Genomic DNA, 15,245 nt, shown 5'->3' on the forward strand with positions numbered 1-15,245 from the left:
CATTTTCTCATCTTGCTATCCCCCTGCCACATATGGTGACCCCCATCACAGGCTAAGGTTTAGAAGAGGGAAATACAAAAGAGACTTACTTTAATCCTTTACGTTTGTTCCTTCCCTCCTCCTCCTCCTCCTCCTCCTCCTCCAGAGCCCTACAGCCCAGCAGTTTGGGTTATGATGTTTGTGATGTGCCTAACCGTGGTGGCGGTGACAGTTTTTGTGTTCGAATACCTCAGTCCAGTCGGTTACAACCGCAGTCTGGTCAGCGCCAAAAGTGAGTTTTAAACCTCTTTGTTTAACTTTTACTGTTAGAATGTATTTCTCCTGAGTACAGTGGATGATGTAGGAGTGAATGATTGCAACAGAGGTAAACAAATGAGTAAAGTCCATATTTATCCCACAGTTTCCCATGTATATCATATCTTTTTTTTAATTTGCATTTTACAAAGCCTGCATGCTGCACGTCCCGCAACGTCAAGAGTTCCTCAACAGGATTTTGGGGCGAGGGCTAATCAATCCTACAATGCGGCGCTGACAGAGCATGCCTCGTCGCCGGGTCCGAAAGGTCATTTTCCTGTTTTAATTAGCATTGGCCGCTGCGCTAATCGAAGTGTGATTGATGGCGGTGGCACCCTCCGTCGCTGCACATGACCAACGGTGGCAGAGAGCAATGCAAACGGACTGAGGCTGTGAAATTGTTCCGTTAAGTTTGCAGCAAGGCAGGAAGACTTGCATGATGAACTGTAGACATGTTTTTTTTGCATGATGAGAGATGTTCTCTCATGATGTTCTCTCGTGAAAAAAATAAGTGACTTAAAATCTAAAATATTCTGACGGTCAATACATCAACGGCAGAAGTTGTAAACTTAAAGGTTTGTTTCACCAAATTAAAATAAATGTATATAAAATAAATAAAACACATTTTCTCACTCACCTCTAGAGGTGTCTAGCCAAAAAGATAAGAAGATAGTTTTTGAGATTTATTTCTGCTACAATTTACTACTAAAATAGTCCCAATTTAAACAAGACTGTCATCCAAAGCAGCTAAGTACAACCAAACGGTGAATAAAACCAAACTGTCTACGTGTCTGGATACCACTCGACCACTAAGATGTTCTCTATGAAAACATTAAGACCTTGAGCACTATCTTTTTGGACAGGATTCTTGAAACAAGTTCTTTAAAGAACCACCTCTCCAGAGCCCCTTCTTTTCTCACTGTGGGCTAAAAATGTCTCCATATTGAATACAACACCATATTACCCAGAAACAGGGTGTCTGACAACCTCCTCCCCTCTGTTCCCTCAGCTACTGGTGGTCCAACGTTCACCATCGGGAAGTCAGTGTGGCTGTTGTGGGGCATTGTCTTCAACAACTCGGTCCCCATTGAAAACCCTAAAGGAACAACCAGTAAGATCATGGTCCTGGTCTGGGCCTTCTTTGCCGTCATCTTCCTGGCCTCTTACACTGCCAACTTGGCCGCCTTCATGATCCAGGAGCAATATATCGACACAGTGTCCGGGCTCTCTGACAAGAAGGTAAGAGACTGAATAAACAACACGAGGATGATTATGTTGTGCAGTTATTGAAGGTCCACGCAGACGTTCAGAAAGCAGGCTGTCTTTGTGGAGCTGTAAGATATGGAGTAAACCACGTCTTTGTGTTTAAATCCAGCTACATCATCTCTTCTTTTCTCTGCTCATCACTCTGCATCGACTAATAAAACATGAACGGAAGAGACACAAAAGACTCGCCGAAAGCCTTCAAGACGAAGTCGAGTAAAACGACTTTGTTGTGAATGTGTCTGTCCTCTTCCTATCAGTGGGGAGTCCAGTGGCATGAATGACTAATCAATTACTGCCTTCTGTCAATACAGATGGTGTCTGAGTCTCCACTTGTCCCAGAGTAGACTTGTCAGTATTTCGGTCAGTCTATCAATATTCCCCCTGTGCCGTCTCCATCTCTCTTCCAGCTCACACTGTTAAAAAAAGATCGCCAAATGTCAAGCGATTAAAAACAGTCAAGCCACAGAGGAAAAACAACACCTACAGACTTTTTCTACCACTTAAATGTGTGGCGCACACACACACACACACACACACACACACAGACACACACACACACATGCACAAACACACAGTAAACGGGGCCTCAGAGGAGCTTTACAAGAAAGCATATCCTTCTTCACAGATAGCGAAAACAACTCCCCGGCAGGGATCAGCAGTGCCACCTCAGTGATCTATGGTTGTATTAGATGACTATATTAACTTTATGCAGATGCATTATGTCCCACAGCATAAGGGACTAATATAAATTACCCTGCATAACACAACCTCAGCTGCCCCTTCATTCTGAGATCCTGCACGATGAAGGATTAGGCGGGTTTAGGTCGTGGGCTGGCTGGGTACGTATCTCGCAGGTTTAAAGGATAAGGCATGTGTGATTCTATATCGTCAATAAATTACATGAAAAGATGACAATCAATCGTCGATCCGTCTTTCAATACTTTCTGTCTTGACTACTTAAGTCCTGATCCAAAGCGAAACTGGAAAACTGGAAAAAACAAACCCGACGAGCGTGATTATTTATTTATTTTCAAAGCAGAGACCCGATCCATAAGGTAGTTGTAACCTGATCCAAATAGACCCCAAGGATAATCAGACCTGATTCTAAATGCGGTTGACCCAAACGGACCCAAATAGGGAAAGAATGACAACTCGGCAGCAGCATCACCAGGCAAATGGGAATAATGTCTGGTGACGTGGCTCACAAGTAAGACCAGGGTACACAGGATAACAGCATACACATGATTGCAACAGTTTTAGTAGGGAAAAATTAGAACCTAATTCTAATCTTCCCTCGGTGACGTTTGCTTTTAATCGAACAGCTGATTCTAAAAAAAAGAGGAGGTGTAGCATCTCAACTGAATCCAATGCACACACACACACACACACACACTCGCTCACATTGCGATTGGCCCATTCATTTTGCGCTCGGCTCAAAAGGTCAATGCTGTAACCAAGATGAATAGATCTTTCCTGTTTACAGTCTCATTGAGCTCTAACAGACGTATTTCTGCTTCATCCCTGCGTTAATACGTCAGCTCGCAAAATGTGAACTTCGATCGGTTACAAATTGAACTGGATTAGGATCATCCGCGGGCAGCGAAATAAATTAAGTCAGTTAGTCAGTTACTCAAATGGAGGTGAGCTGAATGGTGTCCTGTCCATTCAAACGGCATCGAGTTTGGCTGCTGATTAAATCACTCTTGAGAAAAAAAATTGAATGACTAAGATGGATTTCATTTAACTGAGTAGTCCCTCATCCTCTTTACTCCTCTCCACCACATTTATTCACCCTGGTTCCCTTTTTGCTCTTCTGTTTGCTTTTCTCCTTTCTGTACCTTTTACTTTCTCCTCTCAACTCGTCTTTCCTTTCCTCCCTTCTTTTCTCCTCTCATCTCACTACTTTCATTTCCTCTCCTTCTCTCTCACCTTGTTTACTTCCCTTTCCTCCTATCTTTTCTCTTCTCTTCTTTCCTTAACTCCTTTATAATCTCCTCTCAACTCTTTCCTTTCCTTTCCTCACCTCTTTCCTTTCCTTTCCTCTCCTCTTTCCTCTCCTCTTACTTCTTTCCTTCCGTTTTCTCTCCTCTTTTCTCATTCTCTCTCTTCTTTCCATCCTTCTCACCGTCCTCTCTTTTCCTTCCCTTTGCTCTTTGTTCTCTCTTCCCCCATTCCTTACTCTACTCTCATTCCTCCCCGTTTCGGTCTAATCCAACCCTCCCTTTTCTCTACTGTCCCCCTTTTCCTCCCACTCATATCTTTACTTCCTTCTACTCTTTTCCCTTTGTAAATCCTCTGCTCCCTCTTTTCTCTTGTGTTGCTTTTCTTCTCCTCCCGGCATCTTTCTCATTATTTCCCTTCTTATCTCATAACCAACCATTTCAATCCTTTCTTTTCGTGCCTTCTTCTTCGTCATCTCATCCTCCCTACCACCCTCCCCTATTCTGTCCTCGCTCCCTTCAGTCTCTCTCCTCTCCTTCCATTTTTTCCTTACTCCCTTCTCTCTCTCCCCTATTCTCCTTACCAAACTTCTTCTTCTCTTACCCCCTTCTATTCTCTTGTCTCCCTCTCCTCATCTCTCATATCTTCTCCCCCCTTTCCTTTCCTCTCATCTTGTGTCTCCTTACAGTTCCAGAAACCACATGAGCATTATCCTCCTTTTCGCTTTGGGACCGTCCCAAACGGGAGCACAGAGAGGAATATCCGCAGCAACTACCCCGACATGCACATGCACATGACGAAATACAACCAGAAGGGGGTGGAAGAAGCTCTAGAAAGCCTCAAAACCGGGTACAGTTTCACGAACATTTTAACTTTGTTACACAATTAGATAAGAGGTTATATTCACCTGATCCTCCTGCCAGTGAAGACACGAGATGCTACAGTAATAACGATCGTCATTTTGGGTGGTACAGCAGAGATTTGACGCTCTTTGTGATGTAGCAACTATTTGTGATTCAGGCCAGTTTGATGGGTGTATTTTTAGATGAGAAGAATCATATCTGGTGCAGCTTGCTTTGTATAGAGAAGTGCTGTCAAATCTTCACTAAGAACAAGCTCAGAATACTTGAAGCTATTTGCACATTTTGAACCCATTAAGTACAAATTGTGTACACTGTACTTTATATTGCTTGATTGATTTATTTGTGCTAGTGTGGAATGAAAATTAGAATAAACTTATGATAAAGTTCATCTATCAGTGTGAACACTGTAACGTTAGCCATGCTAGCAGCAATGTCCGCCAGATGATCCTCAAGGACTTTGGTGATCCCCTGACTTTTAACCAAACACCACCAAAAAGTCAAAGTTTTTTTTTTTACTCCTCCATTAGCTCACACTTTGATACAGCCATTCATGGAGCGCAACAAAAATGTTAAATTCTTTGGTTTATGGTTAAATACCAGCACAACTAATGACTTTCCCAACAGCCTTAGTACTGAATAGCTAATTTTGGCAAATGCGACTATCACTATCACTTTTCCCAAAAAAGTGTATCTGACCAAATGTTCACTCTGATCGATTACCAATCTCTAGACACTAGACTGTGTCTAAAAATGATCTGAAAGCTACAGCAGCCTGCAAAGTAGGAACAATCTAAAAATGTATGGTGTAACCCATTTGTATTTAATAATCGGAATGCACGACCGCTGATACTGCAGGATCCTTTAAGATAATAGAGATATAAATACAATTCTGACATGTGTGTAAGAACTTTGTAAGAGCTAGACATTCTCTCAGACGAAAACAATCCATTTACTTGCAGGAAGCTGGACGCCTTCATCTACGACGCTGCTGTCTTAAACTACATGGCCGGAAAGGACGAGGGCTGCAAGCTGGTGACCATCGGCAGTGGGAAAGTGTTTGCCACCACAGGATACGGCATCGCTCTGCAGAAGGACTCCCGCTGGAAGCGGCTTATTGACCTGGCACTGCTGCAGTTCCTTGGAGACGGTGATCCAAACCTTACAGGATATAATACACAACCCACGCCTGAACACACAGTCTTACACCGGCCCGGGTTTTATCTGCTTGTGTTTAATCCTGTCTGACTGGCGCTCTGTATGTCAACCGTGGAACTGGCGTCGGTCCAGTTCAGTGTGTGCTGTGTCAGCAGGGAAGTGGGCTTACAGGGAAGAGTTAATATCCTGCAGAACAGCAGGGAGTGTTAGGGATATGATTATTTCCTTTGCACACACACACGTATCCATCCTACCTGTATACAGACAAACACACTCGCCATGACAGCCGCCGGTTTTGGAATTAATACCCTCCCTCCACTGTGAGCTTAAGAGCACCCCACCCACTCACTCTGAGCTTTCCATGATAAAATAAAAAATAGCGTGTTTATGGTCAACATACGCTAAGTCAGAGATAAAATGTCCCGTACTCCCTGGAGGCCACTTGGGAGAATGCAGCTCAATAGCCGGCCAGCTGTTCAGAGGCCTGGAGGAGTAGCTTATGTGGCAATAATAGCTAATGAAGAGTGTAAGCACTGTACATTATTCTCTTTCAATCGGTGCTTTGTTTTATGTTGAAATGATTTTAAAAAAAGATTTTTTGTATGCAGTCCGAAACTATAAGGAGGCGTGTGTGTGTGTGTGTGTGTGTGTGTGTACATATATTGACAACCCAAGACTCCTGTGTTTTAATGCCGCACCAGTTGATCACATGGAAATGTGGTCTACGTTTACACATTTCCCCAAACGTCAGCATATGGAGTATCTTTGGAGAGTCTGGGATCATTTGAATGTATCAGCGGAGCTGAAGAGGTTTAAGTCTTGACGTTCAGCTTTAATTTGAGGTTATTTGCAGTGAAAGACTTGTGGCCCATTTCGTATGTATGTAATCCCCCAATTTTGGGACAATAGAGCAGGGCAACAATGGAAATCACATTTGTTTTAATGGCCAAATATTGATATGGTCATCAATTTTGCTAACATTTTTCATTCATTCATAATTTGGACTTGGATTTTGATATTAGATACAAATCCTAATCTGTAAATCAACTCCAATATGACGTTAACGCAGCACTAAAGGATTGAGACATGATGGTTGTAGTAACACCGAGCAGAGCAACACCCACAAAGATGCCAAGTGTCTGCTGATGTCTGTGGATGATAGACTTCAACCAATGCAAAGCCTTTGGCATCAAATATCACAACTTTATTTAAGATCATAGTCAGCATGTTGACCTCATAATCACTGTTTTATTTTCTGTTTATGCTGAGCAAAAACATAAAAAATGTGTAATTGTCTAAAGACTTCTACACTGTACATCCAATACAATAGAGCTATAGTTATGCAGAGATGGTTCAGGTTATTGTAAACTATCATCTGTCTTTCTCTACTTCACTCTGTCAAGTCATCTCATACTCTCTCTTTCTTCCCCCTCTCCTCCCATAAACCTCCGTCCCTCCAGGAGACACCCAGCGCTTGGAGACGGTGTGGTTGTCGGGCATCTGCCAGAACGAGAAGAACGAAGTGATGAGCAGCAAGCTGGACATCGACAACATGGCGGGCGTCTTCTATATGCTGCTAGTGGCCATGGGCCTCAGCCTGCTGGTCTTTGCCTGGGAACACCTGCTTTACTGGAAACTACGACACTCCCTCCGCAAGTCTCACAAACTTGACTTCCTTTTGGCCATCAGCAGGGTGAGATTTGCAAATTCGTCATTTGATTGATTAGTTGTTTTTGGTTTATGGACGTCGGGTTGAGAAATCGCTTCGCTGATTTTCACACTGATTATTTATTTAAGTGGCTGATTGGCTGGTTGTAATTGGAGTAGTTGAGTAACAGCTCCCCTTGAGTGATTGAAAGATTGTCTGGTTGATTATTTTGACTCTTCAGTGGTTGGTTGGTTGGTTGGTTGCTGGCTTTTCTGTGCAATATGCTGTTTTACATGAAGTGGCTTTTATGTGATGATAAATAAGCTCAAATGGATGTGTATTTGCATGTAATTACATGGTATCATTAGAGGGCCTTGTTAAAATATTAGCTAAAATGGCACTGCATTGTTATTTAGAATGAGAGGGGAGGGGAGAGATAAAAGGAAAGAAAAGCAGCACTAATTCTGGTGTTTACTGAGCATTTAACTTTGAATGCTTGATGTTCATTTGCAATTAGCATAAATCAGTACCCGGTGCGTTGATGCCTTTGTTTGGGAACATGGTTGCTGAGGCAGAAAGCTCTGGCTGAAGTTGCAGTCAGGGAAATGTCTACGGACACTAGCCTCCTCTGCTCCTCTGCCGTGTAATTACACTATTGTGCCTGGATCGGGGTTTTATCAGATTAGCAGCTAAATGACTATCTGATCATTAATCCGTATGGGGCGGCCCCAAGGGCCAAATTAAATTTGGCTCTTTCAGCATCTCCCAACCAACTGTAAGCAGAGAGCAGTCATGGGATTTGGCTCCGTGTTTGTCCATGCAGTTAGAGACGGTTTGTTCTGCAGGGGACTTAAGGTATGTGTGTGTGTGTGTGTGTGTGTGTGTGTGTGTCGTGTCCGTTTATTGGGGCAATCCTCTCAGCTTAAACTGTTTTTCTTTGAGTCCCGGGAGAATGCATAATGAATTTGTGACTAAGTCTTGCCTCAGTGATAAAATAAGATATTAATGAAATCAGTTTTTTATTTAACTGCCAGCGGGGTTTTAATAGTTAGAGGTGGAACATTACTTTGAGATGCACAAATTGTTTGAAATGTTTTCTGTGAAATGTTCCCGTGAGGTCCGCTTGGTTGATTCAAGGTTAAACAGTTCGTTGCTAACTATTGATTTAATTACCGATGAGTAGATGATTCATACTCTACTTTTCTTTTTCCCACTTCTTCTTCTTCTTCTTCTTCTTCTTCTTCTTCTTCTTCTTCTTCTTCTCCTCATTCTTTCATTATCTTCCTAATTCTTGGTCATTCTGTTTCATCTCTCAGGGTATTTACAGTTGTTACAATGGTGTGGAGGAACCTGTGCGTTCATCTGGTTTCGCCAAACCAGACCTGACCTCCAACTACGCTCAAGCAAACATGCTGAAGATGCTTCGCACTGCTAAGGACCTGGTCTCCACCGCCAATGTTGAGACCTCTCTGGACAACGCCACCAAGACCATACAGCAGTTGAGTCGTCATGGCGGCAGCTTGCCCGTTCGAATTCCACAAGTCGCAACGGAGGCCGTGCCGGGAGGATTTGCTTATATTACGGAGAATCACTGCTCCCTAACCCCTCCTCTGACCACTGTTTCCTCTCTGAAACAGCAGAGGGGTCTGACCAGGCCCACGCCACTGCGCTACACGCTCCCGACTCGCTCTACATCATGTCTGTATGACCGGCCACTCCCTGTGTCCAGCCTCAGCAGCCCTCACCTGGCCATGGGTGAGCCGCTTCCTCATCAGCACCCGCACCACTACCAGACGACAGGGAGACTGTACATAGACACCCATCCTCACTCGCCCTACATCCCCTACACAGATCTCCAACTACCTGACATCTACGCCTCTCATCCGGTTTCTTCGCCTCAAAACCAGCATCTCCAAGCAGGTTTCTCCCAACGGAAAAGGAGGTCCAAGAGTTTCCAGTGTGAGGACGGGGATTTAGAGAGGAGAAAACGCAGGGACCAGGAAAAGAATGACAAAAGTCCCGTCTATCTGAGTGAGCTCAAAGCCAACCACCTCCAAGAGAACCACATCTCTGCCCCGAGTGTGGACTGCATCTACTCGGGGGAGAGGAAGTGTCATCGGGTAGAGAACTACAGCTCCTGGCCCCCAGAGGATCTGATGCTGAGAGGAAGACGCAGGCACCGTCGCCCGTCTTTCCTCAAAGCGACTTGGGGCAGCGAGCAGATGCGGCAGCAGGACGAATCCCAGTCATCCCTGTCCAGCCAATCCCCTACCACCCTGCCAGACCTGTTCCCATGCATTCTTACACCAACCACACCTGCAAAGGCCTACAACCCCGCCCAACTTCGAAACAACCTGTGCCTCCCTAGGAACCAGGCCTACCTCCACATAAGGGAGGACCAGAGGAGGCCCAATGGGCGCAAGGGCCCAAAGCTGCGCTACTCCCATTCCGCCCACTTACCCACGTACGGAGAAGCAGTGCGACATGGGACTGGGTTAGGGCGGGGGATGGTACGGAGAGCCACCAGCTTGCTCAGCAGACAGTACACCCACTACCTGAACTCGTACCCTGGACTACCCCTCTACCACGGCCCCCTAGACCTGCAGCACCACAGCCATGCCTCCAGCAGCCACCTCAGCACCAGCCCAGTGTGCCAGCTGCTGGCTTGTGGTGGCGGGAGATGTGGAAGCCAGCGGGCTCTCCTCTACCAGGACAGTGTGTATGGGGCCTATGGGGTCTATCAGGGTTCCCAGACTGGATCAGAGGCCCTGGCAAGTCAGGGAGCAGGGGGCCAGCCTGCAGGGAGCCCCTGCGTACTCCGTCCCTGGCGACGGGTGTCCAGTCTGGAGTCTGAGGTCTGATGGGAGTCCGAAAGGACCTCATAAGATGGATACTGTGAAGTAACAGAGGTGAAGACTCTTAAAAATGACTGCTGTGGAGAGGGGAGGGATTAGATTCATGTAAGAGGGAGAGATGCTATAACTTGAATTAAGTGTTGATTTTCTATGTGCCGTTGTATGGTAAAGAATAGAAGTTTGGGACTGCAAATTTTACATATGTTTAGGACTTTTTTGATGTATTCTAGAGTATGATATGAAGACTGCACTGTTACCAATTTATCCTCGAGAACGGTGTGGGAAGCTATGGTCAGCAGGTTTTACTCACTTGCTGCTTTCCTACGACGCTTGTGTGTTTTCTGTGCTTTAATGTGCACTAAGATTTACAACAGTCCACGGTGTTGGCGCATGGTTAAACTATAACCAGAGTTTTAATGCTGTGTGTGTTGTGTTTATTTTATTGTGGATGGTTGGGATTCAGTCTTGGGAGTCGTCGAGTAGATTAACCGTTTACAGCTGGGGAGAAATAGCGGAGGAATAAGAGATTGTCTCTTTAAATACAGCCACCAAATACAAGCAGCCACTGTAGCAAGATTTGTGAAGACGTACATTTGAAGAGTTTACTTCCAAAATAAGACGTTCAACATTAAAACATTTGGACTCCAGACATAGAAGTGCAGCAGTTTTCTAGAATTAAATAATAATTTTGAGACATTTGTTAATACATTTCAGGTTACGTCTTTAAATATTTACAATGTTTTGGAGCTAAACCCTTCAAGTCGTCATGTAGTGATTAGTCAGAGGAAGCAGAGACTTTGTGAAAGCAGTCCATATGAACACAATCTGCAAAATGATGAAAGTATTGGGACAGCACTGACCAGCACTTGGTGTCTTAAACATGGATTTTTCTTTCTCACTGGGTCTCAGTATGAGGCTGCAGTACAGCACAACATCACACAGGGCCTCACAATAAATCAATTCTGCATCTTAATACTATATCGATATAAAGAAAATGTGTTATTTAAGGATGGTTAGTGTCATATTCATGTATTCTACATATGATAGAAATTTATAGTCACTCTTTGCATTTTCTAATCACACTTCTAGCACATTTTTCTTTTTGAAAAGCTGTTGCCGATTTACTTAAATATTTGTTATTACTGTATTAACTCTATCAGTTGGCCTATATTAAGATTTTCATCACTTTCTCATTTCCACTCTTTTATATTCCCTCATCATCCCTTTTTTCCCCTTTAACTGTTAAATGATGAAATTTAAATGAGGTAATTGAAAGATATTCTAGTATCTATATTACCTGGCTCCCTCACCCTGTATTTAATCACTTAGAGCAATTAAAGAGCCTTTTGGATGAACGTGCATGTGTGCCTCTTCTTTGTAGAGCCTTTCTCTTTTGGTCTATGCCTACTTTGGTGAGAGAAACTGAATTACATGAATTTACTTACTGGAAAATTGGTACCACTGTCATGTCCGTGTGGTAATTGGGAAGCTAGCCAGCTGGTTAGCCGGTTAGCTTAGCATAAAGATCGGAATGGGGGCGGAACTCTTGGCCCTTTCCAAAGCTAACAAATTACAAATTATGTTTTTATTTAGGGCGGTTATGTGCGGGGCTATTTTTCGGCCTTCCTGTTATTTCACGGATTATTAAAAAAATAAATAACGTGTTACCTTCGAGGTGCTGGTTGGTGCGTTTTGTTGCCTTTTTTAGATTGCCAGGCTAGCTGTTTCACCTGGTTTCCAGGCTTTACGCTAAGCTAAGCTAACCAGCTACTGTCCGTAGCTTCATATTTACAGCACAAATGTAAGAGTGGTATCGAGCTTGTCGTCTTAACTCTTCAACTAAAGTGACCATATCTTCAAACCCAAAGCAAAGATTTACTTTACAAATCTACCGTCAAACTTCTGAACCGTCAACAAGTTTTCTGTCGAGTTTGGTGAACCTGACCGCGAAGCAGTCATGACACGTCTTAAAACTTGTGTCAGCGCTCGCCTAAAGCAAGTTTAGGTGAAGATAAGGTACTCTATATATCAAGGTCACCTGTTGCCATGGCAATTACTCTCTCTCTCGCTCTATGCTGTCGTCATGACGAGATAAGACTCCATTCAGGAGGCCAGATGAGTAATGATGGAGAGTCCGAACATTGAGCGCTTTGATTTTTCCATTACTCTCTGCTTTGTTACTGGAGCATTGCCTCAGATTGGACCATAATATTGATTTAATCCTCCGCTCTGCTACTGATCCCATGTTTTTTGAGTTCAAGGTAATTGGACTTCTTTTCATCCCTGAAGAGCAGAAAGGGGCTCAGCATGCCTCCGTAATTAAGACATGGTTGTTGGCCCAACATAAAGCCTGGATTTACGCAAAGTACAGGTGGAATTTTTGATGGTTTTTTTAACAAACATCTGAGATGGAAAGAAGAAAAGTATAGTAAGAAGGAGCCGTCTCAGTCCAAAGAGCTTTTTTATTAAGTTAAATGGGTCATCTTTATGGATTCAGCATGCTCTACTTCAAACTCCAGTTCTGAACTGACTCACATGCGCGATAGAACAATAGATGCATCACAAACAGCACGATATCATATGGAACTAGACTGAGTCAGCATTAACAGGTTCATGCGGGCAAAAACAACTTGAAGAAATAACTTGTTATTCTAGGCGTGTGCAGGCTTGTCAAAACTAACACAACAGCTGGATAATTTAAAAAGCACTTACAGAGCCCTTTAGTTCCCCATAACATTTGTACGTCTTTAATGTACTAAATATTTACACAGGCTGTAGTCTGAAGCATTACCAAATGTTGACTGTGGAGGTTGGAGGCATTTTGCATGTTCAATATCGATACTGATGAAGTAGAGCATATCCATGCTGCTCCACGGGAGAAGAGGAAGTCATTCATTTCAACAGCGATTAGAGAGTAAACACTCCCCAATACGAGGCCAGCTGGGGCTCGATGTCCAAGTGTCATGTTTAACTGTTTAATGTCTGTGTTTTAAATTCGTGCACATTTCTTATATTTAGTGTTTAGTTAGAATTGTCATGTCGTGTTTTTTTTAGCCATTACTGGCAGCAGCCATCACTTTGGTCCAGACTGAAATATCTTAACATGTTCAATGCATTGCCATTAAATTTGGTGATGACATTTAGGATCCCCAGAAGATGAATCTTAAATACTGAGACCCCCTGACTTTTCCTCTGCTGCTACCATGAGGCTGATATTTTTATGGTTTTGAGTGAAATGTCTCAATAGCTATTTGATAAATTGCTCTGAAATGTGATGCAGATAAGCATGTCCTCCTTATGAGTTGTGATCCATGAACTTCCTATGATTAAGCCAAAATATACAATTGTCCTATACTTTGGTTTATGACCAAATACTTGGAAAACTACTGACATTCCCTACTTTGTGTTTGGTGCTAAATAACATATGTTTGCTAAACATCAGCATGTTATTATCGGCATAGTGAGCATGTTCCCATACTGACCTTAGCGTTGTGCTCATAACCCCGCTGTGCATTAGCGCCGCCTCACAGCGTTGCTTGTATTTTAGCGGCTTTCTTAGACTTGAATGTAAAACTATTTTTACATACGGTGGTAAGTTTTGTTAAAATGTACGAAGAAAACCTCGTATTGCTCATCGCTTACCATAGCCTATGTATTATTTCAGTGTTTTTCTTGAGTGCTTTAATATCAAACACAGTGATTGGGATTCACTGCAGTCATGAAAGGCCTGCATGCCTGGACAGATCACAGTGTGTGTGTGTGTGTGTGTGTGTGTGTGTGTGTGTGTGTGTGTCGCGTAGTGGTTGCTTCATCAGAATTGATGAAGGGCCTGTCTTGCCAAAAGATGAAAGATGTGAGTCGAGAATATGAAAACATCAATGGAGCACCTGGGACAGGCTGCTGACATACACACACACACACACACACCTACACACACACACACACACACACACAAACACAGACTGATACATTAGCAGCAGGACTCTATGCTTATTTACGCACAAGAACATTGAAGTAATTTTCCTCAAACATACATACTTAAAACAAACACACTTAGTTGAAATACGGCATCTCAAACTCGGACAAAGATGAAGGAGGGAAGCAAAGGCAGAGATAAAGAGCAATTAGGTGCCCAACCAGCATTTAATATTCATGTCAGGGGGACACAGGAGTCTATAAAGACCACCCTCGAAGCAAAAATATTATTCATTTATTCACTTACGCGCACACACAGACACACGTCACTTCATAATTTGCCACCAGGGACATCCCACTCTTTTATCTGGCGTGTGCATGTGCGCTTTTTATATAAGATTAAAGTCAAAGAGTGAAACTAAACCTGGTGGTCCGGATGATTTTAAGCACACAGATGGTGTTTAAATGTATCTAAGCAACAAACAGCAACCTTGACAGGGTTGACGGCCACAACCAGAGTCACCAGAGGGCTGAGGTCCGGGCTCCTCACACCTCCCGCCTGCGAATAAATTGCTTCACGTATCGCGGCAACAGCTCCAGATGCTCTGAGTCACCTTGAGACAAAAGGCTCGCCCGCCCTTCCCGTTATTGGTGAGAGGGAGGAAGGAGAGAGAGAGAAGAGGAGATAAGACGAAAACGGAAATGTGGGAAGAAATCAAGAGGAGGCAGAGAAATATTTGGGACAATGAGGGTGAAGGAGGAGGAAACTAGAGATGGTGTAGGAGATGTCTGAGGATTGTCAGAGGGGGGAGAGATAAAATGAGTTACAAGAGAGGAGGAGGGAAGCAGATGAGGTGGCTTTGAGGGGAGATAGAGAGAATAAGGGGAGGTGGAGGGGAAGAGGAGAGGAGAGGGAGAGATAGGAGAGTGGAGGGGGAAAGGGCAGAATAAAGAAAAGATATTAGGTCAGCTGATATGAGACCTGGTAGGAAGTGAGCAGAGAAGGATGAACAAAAAACGATTATAAAACAAAATCCAGTTTGATGAGGAAAACCAGGGAAGTATTAGGGAATAAACTCCCATAAGATCCAGCACGTCTTCATTTCCTGCCTGAAAATGTGCAATTTATTTACAATGATAGCCTTATTAAATGGAGATACACAAACCAAACAAACATCATTACTATTTCACTGACATACATGCAGAAACCTGACGTAAATGACTGCCGCTCTGGTTGTTGTGCCTTCCACCATCACATTAACTAAATCATCAAAGCATTACAGCACTCAGAGTGTGACAGCTGCCTGT

The 15,245-nt window shown here is 43.5% G+C and overlaps 1 protein-coding gene across 1 annotated transcript in view; it reads left to right on the forward strand.

Annotated features, from left to right (window-relative positions):
• LOC306713106 (glutamate receptor ionotropic, NMDA 2C-like) overlaps positions 1 to 10,028 on the forward strand; it is a gene marked incomplete at both ends in the record, with an annotated part of 35,970 nt that extends 25,942 nt beyond the window's left edge. The window contains 6 exons of the mRNA XM_079182685.1: positions 146 to 271; positions 1,304 to 1,533; positions 4,190 to 4,350; positions 5,324 to 5,511; positions 6,980 to 7,212; positions 8,484 to 10,028. Coding sequence (XP_079038811.1) covers positions 146 to 271; positions 1,304 to 1,533; positions 4,190 to 4,350; positions 5,324 to 5,511; positions 6,980 to 7,212; positions 8,484 to 10,028 — 2,483 coding nt within the window. The remainder of the gene's footprint in view (positions 1 to 145; positions 272 to 1,303; positions 1,534 to 4,189; positions 4,351 to 5,323; positions 5,512 to 6,979; positions 7,213 to 8,483) is intronic.
• Between the last annotated feature and the right edge of the window lie 5,217 nt (positions 10,029 to 15,245).

The sequence above is a fragment of the Pholis gunnellus genome, assembly GCF_910591455.1.
Source record: "Pholis gunnellus genome assembly, chromosome: 21".
In the NCBI taxonomy this organism is placed as follows: domain Eukaryota; kingdom Metazoa; phylum Chordata; class Actinopteri; order Perciformes; family Pholidae; genus Pholis; species Pholis gunnellus.